The sequence below is a fragment of the Seriola aureovittata genome, chromosome 1 (genome assembly GCF_021018895.1).
Source record: "Seriola aureovittata isolate HTS-2021-v1 ecotype China chromosome 1, ASM2101889v1, whole genome shotgun sequence".
NCBI classification, from domain to species: Eukaryota; Metazoa; Chordata; class Actinopteri; order Carangiformes; family Carangidae; genus Seriola; species Seriola aureovittata.
Window position 1 is genome coordinate 2,126,165 of NC_079364.1, and position 17,519 is coordinate 2,143,683.

The 17,519-nt window shown below is 38.8% G+C and overlaps 2 protein-coding genes across 4 annotated transcripts; both read left to right on the forward strand.

Moving 5' to 3' along the window:
- Positions 1-730: 730 nt before the first annotated feature.
- Positions 731-10,197, forward strand: LOC130169928 (ras association domain-containing protein 8-like). Of its 3 annotated transcripts, none has more exons than XM_056377020.1 (6): positions 731-879; positions 5,860-5,992; positions 6,537-7,190; positions 7,283-7,548; positions 8,792-8,964; positions 9,253-9,916. In XM_056377020.1, the coding sequence occupies exons 2-5, from the start codon at positions 5,890-5,892 to the stop codon at positions 8,942-8,944; spliced, it is 1,176 nt and encodes a 391-aa protein (XP_056232995.1). In that variant the 5' UTR covers positions 731-879; positions 5,860-5,889; the 3' UTR covers positions 8,945-8,964; positions 9,253-9,916. The 3 variants fall into 3 exon arrangements, with proteins under 3 accessions (XP_056232995.1, XP_056233070.1, XP_056233150.1); XM_056377095.1 differs by lacking the exon at positions 9,253-9,916 and adding an exon at positions 10,096-10,197 and having other exon boundaries at positions 741-879; XM_056377175.1 differs by having other exon boundaries at positions 741-879; positions 8,797-9,916.
- Positions 10,198-10,560: 363 nt separating this feature from the next.
- On the forward strand, positions 10,561-15,927 carry LOC130170109 (retinal cone rhodopsin-sensitive cGMP 3',5'-cyclic phosphodiesterase subunit gamma-like). The gene is made up of 4 exons (XM_056377293.1): positions 10,561-10,647; positions 14,938-15,049; positions 15,151-15,185; positions 15,287-15,927. Exons 2-4 carry the CDS (start codon positions 14,940-14,942, stop codon positions 15,361-15,363), a joined length of 222 nt encoding a protein of 73 aa, XP_056233268.1. The 5' UTR covers positions 10,561-10,647; positions 14,938-14,939; the 3' UTR covers positions 15,364-15,927.
- Positions 15,928-17,519: the final 1,592 nt, after the last annotated feature.

Sequence of the window (17,519 nt, forward strand, 5' to 3'; positions counted from 1 at the left end):
TTTGTGTGTCTGCCTTTGTTTGTTTGTTGCTGCAATAAAACAGTGCTGTGGAAAACTAGCTGAGCCGATCTGTTAATCATCAGCACAAACACACACAGATACAAACATGCACACGTAACTTGTAGAGTGGAATGCTGGAGATTTGGAATAAGGACGGTGGCGGCAAGAGCCACTCCTCTTAGTTTTTATCTGTTACGCATAGTGGGAGGAGCCCGGGTTCAGTGTCACGGTGACATCACTGTCTAGAGAGAGAGAGGCAGTGGTGGAACAAGTACTCCAACCTTTTACTAATGTATCATGGTGGAGGAATAAGTTAAGTGTAAGTAAAATGCTGATGTTCAAAACTTTTCTTCTGTGTAATTAATGTGGCGGTAAATGTGCAGTATCTATGAAAAGCAAATCTGCTGAGAGTGAAGAGGAGCAGAGTTTAATGTGGCTGCCAGTTTTGGGAGAATTTCATGAGGGAAAGTAAAAAACAAAAATGCAAGAAATGAAAGAAAAAGATGGTTTCTGCAATCTATTTTGCTCTTACCTTTCACTGACAGTAAAGTCTAAATGGGAAAATCAGATTCAGCACTGTGTATGTAGAGGAGCACAAAGTAAAATATTTCCTCTGAGGTGACAGAGGAAGAAAGCCCAAAACTCAAAATCATACTTGGGTAAATGTACTTAATTACCTGCCGCCACTTTCAGAGTAACATCATGCCGCACACCCAGAAGGGCTGCATTCCTCAGCTTCACTCCTCCTCCTCGTCCACCTCCTCCTCAGCTGAATGTGTCTGTAGGTGAGTGTTTGGGTAACAGCCGCCCACCAGCCTGAACACACAACAGTGACAAAGACAAGGACCATCAATGAAACTGAGAGGCTCGAATTAGCAGGTGAGTGTTAAAATTTATCTCTGAGCTCTAATAACCCGATAACATGGTTGGAGAGACGCTATTTATTATCTACTAATAAAAAATAGTTTGTTTTTCAGGAGGGAAAAATGTCACTGGTGATATTTGTTTCTAATGTAAACAACAGTTGATTTCATTTCTATTTGGTAAATTAAAAAAGCATGTATTCCTCTCATACTGAGTCTTAGTTTACAAATCATACACTTAAAAAATTTAAGCTATGACAGTGATTTTTTAATTCCAGTTGTAGAGCTTAGAATATAGTTAATTCACAATAATCATGATTAAACTTAAAAAGATTCTTGTATCAAGAAAAATATTCAAATGAAACAGAGTAGGATAAAAGTTTACTTGTGTCATTTTACATTTGAGAAATGTCTTTTTTTACCATATGTGAAGAAAATTTTCTTATGAGGGAAAGATAAAAAATTATTTTTTTAATCAGGAAAAGGAGGAACCCTTTCACCAGTTTCAGTTCTTAATATTTTCAAAGGTGATTAGAATTAAAGTTTTAACTGCAAAGAGAAAACATATTTTCTAGTTACAGTTTCCAGGGTTTTGGGGACTTTTAGTTCCTGCTGATTATTTTCTGAATGACAGTGATACTGAAAATGGTTTGGAGTAGTGAAGTTAGTAAACAGAGAGAGAGGAGTATGTGTGGGTGGAGTCTGAGTCCTCGAGGAATGTCAGCATGCTCTGCCACATTCCTGCCCTCAGCAAATCTGTGTGTCTTCTCCTGCAAACACCAGACTTTCACACACTTCAAACATCTTATGCAAACTTTAAATTTGCTACTCGTGTTAACTGATCACTGAAGGTTCTTCTAATGTCAGAAGAGAATAAATTCAGAAAGACAAAATGTTCACTTACAGGGTTAAGCACCTTGCTATGCAGACACGCTGGTAAAGTTACATGTCATCATGTACGTCACCTGGCTGTATTACTGGTTTAGACCGAGTAACAGCACAATTCTGAACTGTCTGCTGTCACACTGAAGCTACAGCAGCACAAAGGTAAATACACAGAGGGATATTAAATGCACGTCTTCTTAAGAGTGCTGTAGTAATTTATCATCTAATTATCTTTACTGCACCACCACAAACTTACACCGCCACAATAATAATGTTCCCAACAGCTCCTCCCTACATTTTCAAAACTCACCATTGCCAACAGAGATGTGGAGCCAGGCAACACAAATATCAGCAACAGTTTGCACCACTTTATTGAAGCCACACACTGTGCTGCATGCTGGGAAGTCTGCTAATGAGCTAACAATGTGTCATATGACCAGTTTAGTCAATGTTTGGTTAGAAATTCACTATTTTCACTTAAGTTTCGACTTGAGTTTCAAGTAACTTGAGTTTCGGCTGACTTATGCCAAAAAAACAAACCGTACTTAGTTAATGATTAGAGTTTGGTTTACCGAAACTGCACAGTGATACTTAACAGTATATCTACTGTGTGCTGTTTTATGTTTGAAGAGTACATGGGCTCCATCTATCCCCAGATAACGACATTTTATGTTGAAAGTGCAGCAAGTGGAGCACAAGAAGAAATATGAAGTAGAAATTTAAGTAAAATTGCAAATAATGTTAAAGTGTGTACTAGAGTGAATGTATTTAGTCACTTCCTAACTTTCTCTTTAAGCAAGAGAGAAACACTAAAGCAATTTAAGTGAGAACTGGTCTCTCCAGATCATCTCTCCTGCTTCTGAATGCAAAAGGGAGGAGGGGGAACAACAGTGAAAAGTAAAGAAAAAATATTTGCAGATGTGTCAGGTGCTTTCAAACACACTGTTGTTTGTCTTATGGTCCCATACTGAATGTTGTAATCTTCTTTTTTTTATGCTTTACAAAAAAAAGGTTGTTTGCTTTGGAATTCAGTGTCAGAAAATTCCTGAAATCACCCCTGTCGATACTGACACCAAGAGAGTGATATCTTATACTCGTTTCCACTCTAAGTGTGGCTTCAATTTTCATACATTACTCAGGTGGGAGGTTACAGTATCATATGGAAACAACAGGGTGAGAAAGTTGCTCTGTTCCCATGATAGAGAAAAGAAAAATACTAATCTGAAAGTCTCCAGGTGCTTTAGTCCATTTTAATTACTATATTCAACAATCTCAAAACTTTATATAACCTACAACAAAATATGTTTTCTGGATGAATATAATACTGCCTGAATTAGTGTTATTTAATCAGAGCAAACAAGAACGTTTACTACCAACATTTTTCATTTGGTTATTCACACAATGTCTGCACAGGGTAACTAAAATGTGGTTAAAGGGTTCAGTTGACCCAAATCTTTCCAAGACATTTGCTCCTGATCCCCTATGATGGAGTGTAAGGCCACTGAAGAGAAAACAATATTGGGAAAATAAAGTTGTAATTTAGAGACAAAGTCATATCATTTCAAGATGTTTATATATGAATACTTTGTTATAGTAAACAGGGAAGAGCAGCCTGTCTGTTTATGTGTGAAAGGAGTGATGTGACCTTCAGTGACCTAAAGATATAGGTTTCACCAGTAAGCACCTTATTATCATAGCTTTTCAGACACTGAAATTAAATTACATTGACACCAATTACTGTACATGATGTATGAGTGAATGAAGCACAGCAGGGACTTAGTTTTTTGATGAGATAAACCTATGTCGTTATCTCTGTTCAGAGGAAACTAAGTGGACTTTATGGCTCTTGAAATTATATGAAAGGCAGCCAGACTACCAAAAATATTACAAGTTTTGCTTTTTTAGGTTATGTCGAATCCTTGTAGGATTTAAGAAATATTGTAGCTTTCATTCTATTATGTAATAATTAATGTAGTTTTTTCTTTCTGTTTGAGTTAGCTCAGTTCTTTTGTTCTACCAAGGGCCAATACACATAGTTTCAACATTTTTATTAGTTTAACTTGAGTTAAATTTTACTGGAACACGAATGCACCACAAGAAAATATATTTAAAAATATATGAAATAAAGAAAAGGTCATCAGTACTCAGCATAAAAATAGAGCAGCTGAACAGCAGTAGGGGCAGGGAACAGTTATTTCTGGGAAAACTTCACCTATTTTCCAGGTGCGTGGAAAAGGAAAAGGTCTCAGCTAGGTTAGAGTGAAACACACCACAACGGTATTGCAATAGTAAAAAAATGTCAGCATCATGTCTCGTTATACCATTATACCAATTTGGGAGTATTCAGTCTATTTTCATAATTACTACTACAACGGCTGACCTTGTGCTCACACAATTTAAATAGCACAACGCTTTTTTAAACACGTTTGTTAACAAGCAAAACCAGAGGCAAATAGCGTGTAACTTAATTTAATTAATGTTAATATTGAATTGTAGTTTCTGAAACTGTCAGTCATGGTTGCTTTGAAACCATTTGCACTCTGTTTTTGGGCACTTATATAGTTCTTATCATGAAGTGAGAGATGTTTAATATACGGTAATTAAATCTGCGTCACAGCCTCTAATGACGTCAGAATTCACGTCATCTCAAAGTTTGATTGATTTACTGTGGCGTGTAATGCTAGCTTCACAATTCCTGAGGCCAAATGACAACATGAAGCTTCTTACACTGTCTTACTTCACTGTTATTGACACGATTGGTTACACGTTTGGTTTTAAAAACAAAGAATATGACTACGACAAATTACAAAAACTACACATTAGCCAAAAAACTCACCATGTCCTCTTTAAAAAGTCGACCTCAAGAGCAGCACCCGGCAACAACGGCAGAAAAAGTCACTCCTTCAATTAAATAAAAACGGTTCTAACTGTCAAACCTTGTTTCTTTTCTCCATTTTCTGTCTTTCCGTACTTTTTAATTGGATTGCTAGCTTCTCCTTCCCTCCATAGCATCTTCCAGGTCTCCCTCTTTTCGCGCTCTCTCTCCAGCGGGTGCCGTTAGCCGTTAGCCGTTAGCCGTTGTTCTCTTAAAGGGACAGTACACATTTTAAACCCAAATATCCAAATTAAACTAAATGAAAAAGATGACGTTTAGCCTAGTGAGGAGTGAGTGAGCGAAATGAATAATACTTCAATACTGATATACCGTATATGCGAAATTATATAGTAATTCATATGGAAATTTAACTGTTTATGAATAACATACTGTAGCCAGGCTGGAATGACTGTTAACTGCTGGTCTAGTCAATTTTATCATGACTACATTTCACTGATAGTACTTTTACTCTAGTACAATTTTGGATGCAGGACTTTTATTTGTAAGAGGGAATTTAAACTGTTGACACTTTTACTTAACGTCACTGCCAGTAGATGTTGCACTTGACCACCAGCATCTCAGACCAAAACAAATGCTTCTACAGCCACACCACTGTTAGCAAGTTAGCTACAGTTAGCATGCCTTCTAAAGGTGGTTACGAGTTACTTACACATCGAGGAGGAAAAAAAGGGCAGTTATGAGTCAAGCTGCAGCCCTTTATCAGTTCAAAGGGTTCTCAATCTTGGCAAACCAAGACTTGTACTTCCGGGATACTGACTGTCCACTGGCCAACTGGGTTTTGAGCCCAGAGTCCCCATGGCCAGTGGAGGAGATTCTGGAAGGTTGTTGTCACCTGAACATACTGTGCCATCTCACCTGTGGGTGGTCTCTGTGTGTAAACTGGGGAGGGCCAACAGTTAAACAGTTAATGGTATAAAGATTCTCAGTACTCATTCAACCAGTGCAAAACAAAGTATTTATGACATTGATGCCAAAGTAATATCTCAATCTAATATTGCCATTTATTAGTTTTGCAACATCACCTGCACAAGATAACATGGTCATTTCTGCTGGTTGACATATGTATATTACCCATCCATCATCATATAACTCAGTCCTTGTAGTGATGGTTCAGTTTTGTTTTTATTTTTGTTGTTTTAGTTATTGACAGTTTGGTTTAATGTTAATAAAGGTTACATGTAAAGTTTAGTAATGTGTACAACTGTCTTCCTGCAGGTCACTGGTGGAGCCTGGTGCTGCTGAGTGATGGAGCTGAAGGTGTGGGTGGAGGGTGTGGTCAGAGTGGTTTGTGGCGTATCACAAAGCACTTCCTGTCAGGACGTCGTGATAGCTCTTGCACAAGCAATTGGTAAGTATGTCAATTTTCATCCAACACTGAATTATTCACATATCCTTTAAGCACTGTTACTGCTATTACTTCTACTTTCTGGAAGACTGGCAAGTTTTGCTGTCACAGTTTCTAGCACAGAATTAATTACAGTAGTTTTCTGTAACACCATCCATCAAACTGTCAACTATGAAAGTGGAATATCTAACTGATTGATTGTTGTAAGATTAGCTGAGAATGCTAATGCTCCTAATGGGATAATTCATCATTAGAGGACTGTACAGACTTAAAATAACATTTAATATCTTCATTTTAGAATAGCAACATCATCACATTGTTTGCTTTTTTCCTGCAGTTTTATATTATGGGGTGCACTAAAGTAAACTGTTTAATATACATGCTTTTTATTGCATGTTTTTTATTTTGTTTTATAGAGTAGAATCATTAAAACTTCCCCCTTGACAGCCTCAAAATGCAGCACCCTACATTCAGCTGTTTGTTGGTTGTAATATTTTGTACTGTTGAATATTAATCTTTCATGTGTATCTGTACCTGTTTTCCACAGGTCAGACTGGTCGTTACATTCTCATCTTGAAGCTACGTGAGAATGAGAAACATCTGGTTGCCGATGACTGTCCTCTGCAGCATCTGGCTCAGCTGGGACAGCTGGCTCCAGAGGTCCAGTTCATTCTGCGGCGGACCGGTCCCAGCCTCAGTGATGGACAGAACACATCAACCATAGAGAGACATATTCCCCTACTCAGACCATCAGAACCAGAGCCCCCCAAATACAGAGGACCACACAAGGCTCTCACCTTCAATCTGGGTCCCTCAACACTTCCCAAGAGGACTAAACCAAATAGGGCCTGGTCTCCATCGCCTAGGGCATCCCCAGAACCACGAACGTCCCCTGTCTCTTTCCTAGACGCCCCCAACTCTGTGAAAGCTGTCCCCTTTTACCCCTTCAAAGAGGAAGTGTTCAGGCAGATTCTGCAGCAACAGAGGATGTTACAAGACCTGGAGATTCAGATTCAAGCTCTGGAAAGGGAAACAGATGTGTGGGAGCAGGAGAGGTCATCCGCTGTGGTTCCAATTCTGAATCAGGACCTTACAGAGGAACTGGAGGAACTGGAGCAGCAGCTGAGGCAGAACGAGGCAGAGCTGATGCACAGAGCACACTGGGAAGAACAGTTACAGGCAGAGCTGGACAGAGAGCAAGGTACGTGTTCAAACCTATGTTCACTGATTGTGGCAACTGTCTTCATCCTCTGACACTTTTAAAATAAGAAATGTTAACACTGTTATCAACAGATATGCACAGACAACTACACCAGATACACTCATCAATGGATGATCACAATAATCAGATCAAGGAGCTCCAGGCCCGTTCTGCACATGTAGACCAGGACATACAACTCACAGCCCACAAACTAAGCTCTGCAGTGAGTCAGCAGCAGGAGGAGGCCCTGGGGCCCCTGAGGCAGGAGCTCCACAACCGCCTGCAGCAGGGAGAAAATCTGAATGCAACGGCGTCGGAGACACAGAGGGAGCTTCAGACTGCAGCGGGAATAATACAGGTATAACTACTGTGATCAGTGGATTCAGCTCATGGCGGTGAAGTGAATTTACACACCGTTTTTGTGACCTTTTCTGGTCACAACTTTGAGGGAACGGAGAAACCTGAAGCTATGACATTAGCTTTGTCACACAAACCACAAATAGTCACTACAACGCACACGTTTTCAGTTATTACCTCAAAATCTGCCTGATCAAATTTAAAATTAAATTTAACCTCCTAAGACACGAACTGTTGCATGGCGTGCATTTTTAATTTCTCTTTGCTATTTAGGCTGATTGGGACCTGAGAAAAATGATGTCCACATATGAGGACATTAGTTTTAAATTTCGATTACTGAGTGGCAGTTTAATATCCTCATATGTGGTCACCAGGCCCTTGTTGAGAAAAAGTTAGTTTTTTGCTCTAGAGAACCCAAAATGTGAGGTCCACATATGTGGACGCCAGGTCCTAGGAGGTTAAGGTAAAGAATGTAAAGAAGCCCTTTGAAGAAACCTCCCAACCCACCCCCTAATATGTAGACTATTGGCAGACAGTATCCTTTACAGACGTTCCCCAAACACCTCACATACAGACTATTGGTAGACGCTCCTATTTACAGCTCCCGTGGTAGCTACAACACATATCATCAGGGGCCCCACTCTGTATAATGTCTTTATGGGAGGTTTAAGGGGGTTTATAGTTGTCATTACAAAATGTGCCAAATGTTTCCACTTGGGGGAGCATTTGCCTGGTTTGCCTCTCCTGGTGCGCTGTATACTGTGAAACACAGAACAAACCAGCAGTGTGAATAAAAGTGAATGTGACTTTCACTTTGTTATAGTCGACAAATCCCACAAAAAGACCCACACCAACTACTTTTAGTAGACTTCCCCATCCGGTCTGTGTCGCTCAGCCCAAACTCCATTGGTTTCATATTTAACAAACAAAATGCTCAGTAATTCTGTAAAACACCTGTTTTTTTGCAAATGTTAGTCAAACAGGGTAAATAGTGCATTTGTTTGGGGCTATTTTCACCTGCGTGTCTATATACATTTGGTGCTTTAGTGACTATTTGTGGCAGCCGGTGTGTGTGTTCATGATAATGAAGGAACATGTCACCCAGTGCAACAGTATGTTTCATTAATGTGTTTTTAATAGTATTTGAATATAAATGGAGCTCTGTGGTTCAGAGGAATAAGATATATCAGGCTTTGATACACAGGCAGTTCTTGTTGGTGATATAATATTCCTCCATCCTCTAGGACAGATGGCAGCTGGTTGAGGAGCTGAATAAGGAGCTGAGGCAGTGTAACCTGCAGCAGTTCATCCAGCAGACTGGTGGTGCCAACAACGACCAGACAAACTCGCTGCCTATCACTGAAGTTTACCTCAGCAACGCCGGTATCATGGAGTAGGAGCAGCTGAAACCCTCACTGTACGTCAACAAGTTGTTTAAAATATTAATTATTACAGTTTTTATTACCTTTCTGTGGGAGTAAAATGTACATAGGTATTAAAAGAAAGTTAGTGACAGGGAAGAAAAAGCTCAGGTGAAAAATTTGTGTGTCCAGTTTTTCATCCTCTCAGATCAGATTAAGAAAACAAAAACACAAATGAACATATGAATGTAAAATGGAAGGAGAAAAACAGACACTCCTATTTTGATGATTACGAGTGAAAATAAACTGAAACAATCATGAATAACTCTCTTTTTCTACTGCAGGACATGGACTACGAGAGAAAAAAGTTCTCAGAGTCTGAAAACCCAAAGACCGTCCAGACCTTATTTTGTGTGTGTGTGTGTGTGTGTGTGTGTGTGTGTGTGTGTGTCTGTGTTTATGTCACTGCCATTTTTTGTAAAAATTAAGAATAAGACTGTCTTTGAGGTAAACAAATGTTTGTATTGTATGTTTGCTTGTTGTGTTAATATATAGTCTGTTTGTAATTCATAGCTCACACAATATAACCTTTATAGACAGTGAGTATCATTTCAAGCTCACACAAAGCAGATCATCTTTTCTCCACTACAGGACGCGGAAGCTTAGTCCATTAACAGCCCCGTGTATGCACTTAATATACTGTACAAGTACATGTATGCATATGTTCATGAACTTTTATGAGAAATACACATACATACATACATAACTGAATGTCTAGGAGTCCACATACAATCACAACACGGCAGCAAAAAAACTACTAAATATAATTTATTCCTTTCAAATATTACAGTATAGTCTCCTTAGATATGTTATTTATTTTCACGTTTTTTTTCTTCCTTATTTCTGCGCTCTGTTTTCTAACACTGATGTTAAACTTGCCATATTGTTGTACACTTTCTACTGAAATTCAAATTCGAATTAAAAATAAACTGTGATGTGATACTGTAACTACAGGAAGTGACTTTATTGTGACGCTGTACTCTTGGATGGAATATTTTTACCCTGTGGTACAAAAGTTTAGTGTGTGTGTGTGTGTGTGTGTGTGTGTGTGTGTGTGTGTGTGTGTGTGTGTGTGTGTGTGTGTGTGTGTTGTTGTTGTTGACATGACCACTTCTACTCCTCCTCAGAATGACTTCTTACCTTGACCCTGACCCAACCAATCCAACCAATCCAACCAATCCAACCAGCGAAGGCAGCGATCATTAGCCAATCAGAGAAAGTGGTGGGCGGGTCATGTCGACTCCATGGTAGGCTTCGTAAATTTACAACCTGCCGCTGTAGCATTGATAGCTAATCAAAGGAAACAGTCACAGTAGAGGACAAACCAAACCACCAGCTAAAGAGAGCAAGAGATGACGTCCAGCTTTCCCGGGAGAGCAGCTCCACCAGCACCCCGTCGGTTTCGCTTGGTTGTAGTTTTTCTTTTGTAGAGATGGAGATTGTCGCGGACTGACCATCGCGCGAAAACATGGCTACGCAACCCCGTGACCCGGAAGCGACAAGCTCACTTCTCCGTGATGCATGTCCACACCGTAGACAGTATATAAAAAGGTCCACACTGACATTTTTAACTCATTGGACATCTGTGCCCTGATGAGAGACTTCATTTCCATAACACCTGAGCACAAGGCCACATTTGGATTATTATAACTACTGGAGCACCTGGCTCGCAGCCTAAGGTAAATTATTTAGTTTAAGCTGCTGCCGAGGAGTTTAATATTCAGTTGTCAATTTCTTTTCACCTTTGTTGAGAAAATGGAAAATGTGCATATTTAGATATGTTCTTGTGTGCTGTTGGACACATGTATTGCAATATTATGGCATTATTGTGAAATATTATTGACATTAACAGTTAGTTCCGACCAAGTAATTTGATTGGACGAGAGTCCATGAGCGCTGAGTACAACAGCACTGGGACTTTTAACTAGATGTATCACTCCGCCTAACCGTTAATTAGCGTTCCGCTAACGGTCGTTATCTATCTTAGATCGTAACAAACTTTGCAAAGATGAAAATATTTCCAGAAATAACACTTGAATTAAATGATTTATGGTCGGCAGGAGAGGATGAAGGAAACAACCTTGGATACTTGAGCGCACACTTTAGCTAACACGTAGACAAACTAGCAAGCTAGTGTGCACTGTGCAGGTCAGGAAAATGTTTGTGTGTTGCTTTGGGAACTATTTGTGATGGCATACCAAAAACGAAAAAGATAAAATAAACAAACAAATCATAATCTGTTGTTGTTTATTTAACTAACTGTTTATTTAAAAGCAATATAACACTCGAGGTCGTGATGTTGTACTGAATATCAGCAAGACTCTGATTGTCTTAGGTACAAGGTCTATGAACAACATCACTCCCTTTGGTGAGATATTGCTTAAATACCATTTGCATTACTGAGTCTTGTTTTGTAGACCTGGCTGCTGTTGTTGTTACTGCTGCTGCTTTTTTGGTCTGTGTTGCAGTAGTATTGTTGTATTCGTATGGGTTGTATTGTATGAGTTGGGGTAAAATGTTCCTCCCACTACAGCACCTCCAATTTAAAACATCTTTCCACGGCCCTGCATGAAATCAGTAAAAAATAAAAAATTAATTACTGAATAAATGAATCTCTTATAAGTCTATCAAGACAGAATGAAGGCAAAGAAACCAGAGGAAACTCTGGTTTTAATCATATTTAGGATACAATAAGGAACATTAAAAACCCATTTTGTATATTTCTAATTTTACTTTGATTTATGTTGGGGCTTCTCATGCTACAGCTCTGTGTTGTCTGTGTTTTAACAGCTTTCTAGCAGAGTGGTTCAAAACCTTTTCAGGAGCGCTGCCCTCTTTTGAGGATGAAAATGTTTCCCATGACCCCCGACCGGCATGTGGTTCTTAACTTGGGGGTCACAAAAAAATGTCTTGACACCTCTACTTTCATTTCCATTTCAATGTGTGGATTGACAGTATATTAAAATTATATTATTATATTAATAATTCACAGTCTGTGTGCTGCTTTAAAAAGATTAAAGATGCATTGATCATTTTAATCAATGGTTTTTGTGTATAATTTTTTTCAATTGGGCTGGCTGCACATTTTCAGATCTTGCCTGTAGGAGTAGGTGTTGTCAAAAGTCTGTGTCTTGTCTGTAATCTTATGTTTCCCTTTACATTAACCCTTATTATCACGTGTCACCTTCTGTGATGTTTAACCATAACCCAACTTTACTCTAACCCCAACCAATTAATTATTATTATATATTATTATGCTTTGACTAACTGTAACCAAAGCCCTGACCCCAACCACAGAGGACTTGTTTGTAGGTGAATCTCTGACACAAGACCACTGTATGTTAAAAAATCTTATTCAGGTATTTGCTGTTTTAAATATGTTATATAATTAATGATAATAATTTCCAGAGCATGAATCCACTGTGGTCACCAGAGTCCACTTCTTATGTCACATTGATGTGTTTGCGCTCAGACCTGGTTACAGTCGGGTTGCTGTGTGTTAAGTAACCAAGTGGTGAAGATGTACAGTATGTGTGTGTTGTTGAAGATTACATTAGGTCATAATTCAGGTCATCAGGTGTTATCCCATCTGACCACTCACCACCTCCTTCCAAATATACTACAGTCTGTGATGTCGCTGTCCTCAGTCGACCCCGTGGTGTCTGTCCATCAGAGCGTTACCTCTTCTGACCCGAGGACCCTCGCACAAACCTGAAAACAGAAACGGAAAGAAAAGAAAATATCAACACAAATGTTTTTTGTTTTGTTTTTCTAACATACAGTATGAGAGCGGCGTCTGTCGTCTCTTTCACATGGTGTCTGTGCCACAGCGCTCTAATCTAATCTGATCTAATTGTTTCTAATCTAATCTAATTTAATGTGGTGCCTTCTGATCCAATCCAGTTAAACTTGACCTAATCTGAGCTATAGTATAATATGTTCAGAAAGGACAGAGGATGAGCTGGTTACGATTTCATACATTTTGTTTGCTCCCAATCAAAGAAACAACATTCACAGTCTCAGTGAATTTTGCTAAAAATATTATGAAAACCATAATTTTCACCTGTGTTTTCATTTCATTGTCTGTGTTATTAACCACTTTATTGTTCTGTCCATTTTGCTACTGCATCTTTATCCATCCAATGTCTTGTTTTTCCTTGTTTTCATTCCCCTCTGCTCTAATCAAAGGCAACACTATGAATAAACTTACGTGACGAGCAGTTTGCTCAATGACCCAAAACGCCTCACGTCTGGTAAACACCCACAGACTCAGGGTCCTGACGTGGGCTGTATATGTTGTGCCATAGGTACCGGCTGTTCTCACGGTCATAAGATTATCCCAGAAAGTAATCCACCTCAACTCCATTAACAGCTTTGTGAATGACCACGGCAGGTATATAAACACTGTGACTGAGGGAGAGAGAAAGAGACAGAGAGAGTGCAAAAAGAAAGAGAACCTTCTCTTTGTTTTGTACTTCTTCCTTTGCTCAGCTCTTCCATCTAGCTTCACTTCGCCTCACCCCGACTCCCACCAACTAACACACAGGTGAGACTCTCTGCTGACACCTTACGGCAGCACACACTGTAGCTGTAGTCTGTAGCTGCTGCATGTCTTAAAGAGGTCAAGTAGAATAAAGAAAACAATCATTTCTTTTAAATATGTTTCTGTCAAATTAGATGTGATGATAAATTGTTGATCTTAGAGTCATGAAGTTTTCTTTGTGAGGACTTTTTGCACAGTTGTTATTGCACTCCACCTTTAAATTACACACTGTCCTGCTGTTACTGATGCACTAAGATCTTTTATTCTTATTCCTACTTTTATTAAATGCAGCTTTTTATTTTTTGTTATTCTACATTTGGCTGTCTGCAGCTATGCTTTTTGATTTCTATTTATCCTATTTATATTTCAATTTATGAAATACTGACTAAACCAGATGGCACTCTGCATCAGAAATACTGAGCACCATGTGGCACTGGCACATTTTTACTTGAGTGATTGTAAATATTCATTAATCCAGTTCGATGCTCATTATTAATGTTTTTATGTATTTTCCTGCTTAGTCATGACGTCTTGTAGTTTTCATCGTTACAGTTCAAATAAAATGTCTTGACACTTTTTCCCCATATTAAATACTAATGGTAATATTGACTATTTTTTTCATGTGTTTAAGTTATTAACTGAAAACTTGATTGAAATTATTTTACTTTACTTTTGAGGCTCTAAGGAAAAGTTCTGAGGCATTTAAAAAATATGAGTTTGCATTTTGTTGTTTAGCACAGACAGGAAGTGCTTATCAGCTAGCTCTCGTCAAAGTACAAAATATTGTCACCCATTAACACTTTAATTAAGTCACTATTTAACACTTTGCAATTAAGATGTGCAAAAATGATTATTTATGGTTTGTAAAGTAAAGTTGGACTTTACAACACCTGTAAAATCACAACGTGTTGTTTATATATTTGTGTGTGGATTAGTTAAAGGAAATACAACATGTTTTATTATTAGTGAGGCCTGGAGTTGTTTGTTAGATGTGTTTTTGAATTTTGGACCAGGCTACCTGTTTCCCCTCACTTTGGCTTTATGCTAAACTAAACTAAGTTACTTAATGCACAGACATAAGCATATTTATAAAAATGTTGACTTATTCTTTCAGGTCATTACAAGTTTGGTTTGTATTGACATCCCAAACTTCAGATCCACTCTCACACTGTCCTTCCATTATTAGAACATCTTTAGCCGGTAACAGAACAGACATAACTGACAGCTTAAAGTAAATATAGTCACCTAATTATGACTGATTACAGCAGCAAGAGCTATGACCTAAGACATTTAGACTAAGTGGATTAGTTGAGGATGGGCTTGTAGCCTGAATAGGTAACTTAGGGTCATCAGACATATTTCAATATATTTATCTAAGTACTTTTCGGTTCTCGTTCTCTTTAATAAGTCTTTGTTGTTTTCATAGACATGAATGCCGCAGTAGCAGCACCTGGAGGCACCAAGGCCGCTCCCCCCAAGTTCAAGCAGAAGGTGACCAGGCAGTTCAAGAGCAAGGCTCCCAAAGCTGGACAGAAGGGGTGAGTATAGAAAAAACACCACTACATATTAAGGTAACTGTAACTGTGAGATAACGGCGATGGCTCATCTCAACTTCACTTCTTCATTTCTCTGTCTTTAGATTTGATGATGTTCCAGGAATGGATGGCCTTGGAGGTAACGATTGATCACAGCAAGAACTGATACAGGAAACCGATAACTGATTCTAATGTATTAGATACGACAGGGTGAATTAACTTCTGGTTTTTCTCTCGTAGGTGTGGAGGTCATCTGCCCCTGGGAGGCGTTTGGTGACATGGAGCTGAGTGATCTGGCTCAGTTTGGCATCGTCTAGAACTGGTGCCACATGGAAACAGTTTATTCCTGGTGGCTGCAATCCAGCAGCTTTTTTCTTTGTTTTGCTCTCCTCAGGGATTCTCCCCCATTTCGGGTGAGTAGATCAGCCTGATATTGATACCATTTCAGAACGGCTGATGAGAGGAGAGGGATTTTCTCTCTCTCCTTGATAATGGAGGAGAAAGCTCTTGGACAGCAGCCCCCAAGGATGACTCTTCTCCTGTCCTGGGCCACGTCTGCACCTCTTCACCTGGAAGTTTTACCATCTCTCTGAGCTCTGTATTATCTTTGTCTACATCTGAATGAAGTCTCAGGAAGTCTCTGTTGTAGCCTTGTTGTCCTGTTTAGCCCATCACCTGTGTAAAAGTGTAACACGCTGTACCACTGCTTGGGTTTAACTACAGGGACAACAGGGGAACAATTAGGGATCAACACATCTTTAAAGTGGAGTAGACTATCTCAAGACAAAAACAAAGTATCTATCTATCTAGCTTGCTAGCTTGCTAGCCAGCTTCCTAATCACATCAAGTAGAGTTGTGTGCTTTGTGTTTATGTTGTATATCTAACAATAAAGTGTATTTTAGTCACATTATTCTGGTCTGTCTTCATTCTCAGCATCATCTTCCCTTCAGATGTAAAATCACAACTTCAGTACAGTAACACACAGTTGACTGTAGGTTGTTGTATTGTTGTTTTACGGTGACTGATTTTTATATTCCAGTGGATCAAAAAAAATGAACCAAAATGTTTTTAAAAATACATAAATATTGATTTAAGAGAGAGTTATAAAACAAAAGGTACTCACCATGTGCAGGTAGAAAGTTACACAAAATAATTTGTCTTTGGGAAAGTCTGGGTGTCATCCATTTATCAACAGGAAGTTAATTTTAAGAGGATAACTGCTGAAAACCCTCTCACCAATAATCTTCAGCTTATTGATGAGAAATGAAACTTCACTAGGATCACTAGTTTGAAGAATTTGATAAGGTGGGAAATGGCGACTTCTGCTGGAGAATCCAAGGTATTGCAATTGTGTGGATGGATTTAATCTGACACCATCATGAAACAGGCTAAAGTGCTGTTATTATTATTTTATTCAATAAAGCTTATAAAAATAATTATACCACTGTTCCTATTGTGGCAGATTTTTAAACACATCCTGTATTCAAAACCAGTGCCGCACCTCTCTGATAGAGTGATGCCGTGAGGTTTGGGCTGGTCATGAGATTTATGGTGAAGTGAAGCGAGACACTGAATCATCCTGCCTCAATACTTTTGTTTTGAAAGGGTTTTTCAAACCAGGTTACACTAATCCCCCATGTACAGACTGCAAGGCAAACAGGTTCATTAGCACATACAGCTAACTCTCCCTCTCTTCTTTGTTGATGATGTGCTCTTCTGCAACCCCTGGCAAAAATTATGGAATCACCGCTCTTGGAGGATGTTCATGCAGTTGCTTAATTTCGTAGAATAAAAACCTAATCACAGACATGCCACAAAACTATCATTATTCAAAATGCCAACCTTCTGGCTTTAAGGAACATTTAAAAAAAAAAAAGAAAAGAAAAGAAAGACAGGTGTTGTAGTCAGTCACAATGGCTTTTTTTAGATCAAGTAGAGGAAAAAAATATGGAATCACTCAATTCTGAGGAAAATATTACGGAATCATGAGAAAAACACTACACCATACGACTTTGTTGCACCACCTGTTTCTTTTATAACAGCTTGATTTCCCTGAGGCATGGACTTAACAATTAACAAACAGTATTCTCCATCAATCCGGCTGCATCTGTCTCTTATTGCTGTTACCAGATCAGCTTTGCAGGTTGGAGCCTTGTCATGGACCATTTTCTTCAATTTCCACCATAGATTCTCAATTGGATTGAGATCCCGACTATTTGCAGGCCATGCCATTGACATATGTCTTTCTTGAAGGAAAGTTTTCACGTCTTTTGCTCTATGGCAAGATGCATTATCATCTTGAAAAATGATGTCATCATCACCAAACATCCTTTCAGTTGGTGGAATAAGAAAAGTGTCCATAAATTTCAATGTAAACTTGTGCATTTATTGAAGATGTAATGACTGCCATCTCCCCCGTGCCTTTGCCTACATGCAGCCCCATATCATCAATGACTGTGGAAATTTGCATGT